At 38.5% G+C, this 2,143-nt stretch overlaps 1 protein-coding gene across 1 annotated transcript; it reads right to left on the minus strand.

Annotated features, from left to right (window-relative positions):
- Positions 1-263: 263 nt before the first annotated feature.
- On the minus strand, positions 264-1,205 carry LOC142842663 (olfactory receptor 8K3-like). The gene has a single exon (XM_075959356.1). The coding sequence runs from the start codon at positions 1,203-1,205 to the stop codon at positions 264-266; it is 942 nt and encodes a 313-aa protein (XP_075815471.1).
- Between the last annotated feature and the right edge of the window lie 938 nt (positions 1,206-2,143).

Genomic DNA, 2,143 nt, shown 5'->3' on the forward strand with positions numbered 1-2,143 from the left:
GAGAGCCCACATGGTAGAAGTGGAGGAATGACTCTTGCGAGTGGTCCTCTGGTCTCCATCCATGCAGAGATATGCACATAGATATGTAAATAATTTTAAAGGCAAATGCATTTTTACTGATGTATTTATAACATTATAATACACATTAGTATAAAGGATGGCAATCTTTAAATATATAATATGTTCATTTGTATAGGGTAAACATTTGGACAAAAAGATGTTTGTTGAATTGTGGTTGGTAGAATTCCTCAAGCATATAATAGTTAAAAGAGTATGCTGTATATCTTTCTCAATGTCCTCTGTAGAGCATATTTTACATCTTTGTTCCTCATACTGTATATCAAGGGATTTAACATGGGGATAATCAATGTATAAAATATGGAAGCCACTTTATCAGTGTCGAAGGAGTGACTGGACTGGGGCTGCACATACATAAATATCAAAGTCCCATAGAAGACAGTGACCACTGTCAAGTGGGACCCACAGGTAGAAAAGGCCTTGCGTCTGCCCTCGGCTGAGTTCATCCTGAGAATGGCTACGAGGATGAGCAGGTAGGACACAAGAACAACCAAAAGAGAGGAAATCAAATTAAAAGCTGCCAAGACCAGAATAATCATTTCAATCTCATGAGTGTTTGAGCAGATCAAAGATATCAAGGGGAGACTGTCACAGTAGAAGTGACTAATGACGTTGGGGCCACAGAAAGACAAAGTGAAAATCTTTATGACGACTAGAAGGGAGACAAATGTGCAATAGCAATAGGGGATTGCCACGAGCACATAACACACCCTCTGGGACATGATGACAGTGTAGAGCAGAGGCTTACAGATGGCCACATAGCGGTCATAGGACATGGCAGACAGAATAAAGAGTTCACTGATTATAAACACAAGGAAGAAAGCTAGCTGTGTCGCACAAAGGTTATAGGAGATTATGTTTAGATCTACAACAAAATTTATCAACATCTTGGGTCCCACAGCTGTAGAATAACCCAGGTCCGTGATAGCCAGGTGTCTGATAAAGAAGTACATAGGTGTTTGTAGCCTGGAGTCCACTGTGGTGAGGATGATCATGCCCAGGTTGCCTACCATGGAGCTCATGTAGATGATCAGGAACAGTCCAAACAATGGTGCCTGCAGTTCAGGGCGCTCAGTAATACCCATCAAGATGAACTCAGTCACTACTGTGAGGTTTTGTTTTTCCATCAAGTTTTATTAGAAAATCTCTTCTGAAAAGAGACACAATAACAAAATTAGTACATTCCAATAGTATTACCTGACAAGTTATGCAAGGTAGTATTTTCAAAAAAGAGTCAATCTTTCAATTATAAAATATTTAAGATTAAACAGACTTTTATAAATGAATATATCTAGAAATAGAGAAAAATAATTCAAATTTTCGCAACTTATTGACTTTACTCACAGGAGCAAATCTTTCAATGTCTATACATGTTTTGATTATAGTAATGAGAACGCAAATCTACTATTTTATAATGGATAGATAACTGGTGAAGAAAGATACACACACATATTAATGCAAAAGAATATTGATAACAAATGAAAAAGTTTGTGACAATCTTGTTCGTAAGTAAGTGCCCCAATGTGTGGATCATGGACTTGGTTATTAAGTCTATACATATACAGAGGAAGACAACTACTGTTTTCCAATTCAGCATCACAAACATTTTACTGCAACAACTCTCAATAAATTATTGTACATTGAAGTTCCCTGTGTGTGTGGTGTGTCTGTGACCATATGTATATGGATATGTTGCCAGTGAGTGTAAGATGGCCACTTGAAAGAGAAGGGTTGATGTCAATCTTTCTTAGTCACTTACAACTTACTTATCTCTCACTGACACTTGTATCACAGAATAAACAGGCTGACTTTGAGGACTGTGGTTGTACCGAGCTCTGTCTGCTCAAAGCTGGAATTGTAGGGGTGTGGCACCGCCCATCTCCTTTCCTTAAGTCCTGGGGATTGAACTCTGGTCACCCTGCTTGTACATCAAGCACTTTACCAGCTGAGTCATCTTCCCAGCCCCTTTAAATTCATGATTTAAAGATATACCCTGACGCTGAAACTCTAGAGCTCAATCGTTCATTTCCTTTGGAAACCTCTGCCTATTTCTATCCCATCATTT

The sequence above is a fragment of the Microtus pennsylvanicus genome, chromosome 1, assembly GCF_037038515.1.
Source record: "Microtus pennsylvanicus isolate mMicPen1 chromosome 1, mMicPen1.hap1, whole genome shotgun sequence".
Classification (NCBI taxonomy): Eukaryota; Metazoa; Chordata; class Mammalia; order Rodentia; family Cricetidae; genus Microtus; species Microtus pennsylvanicus.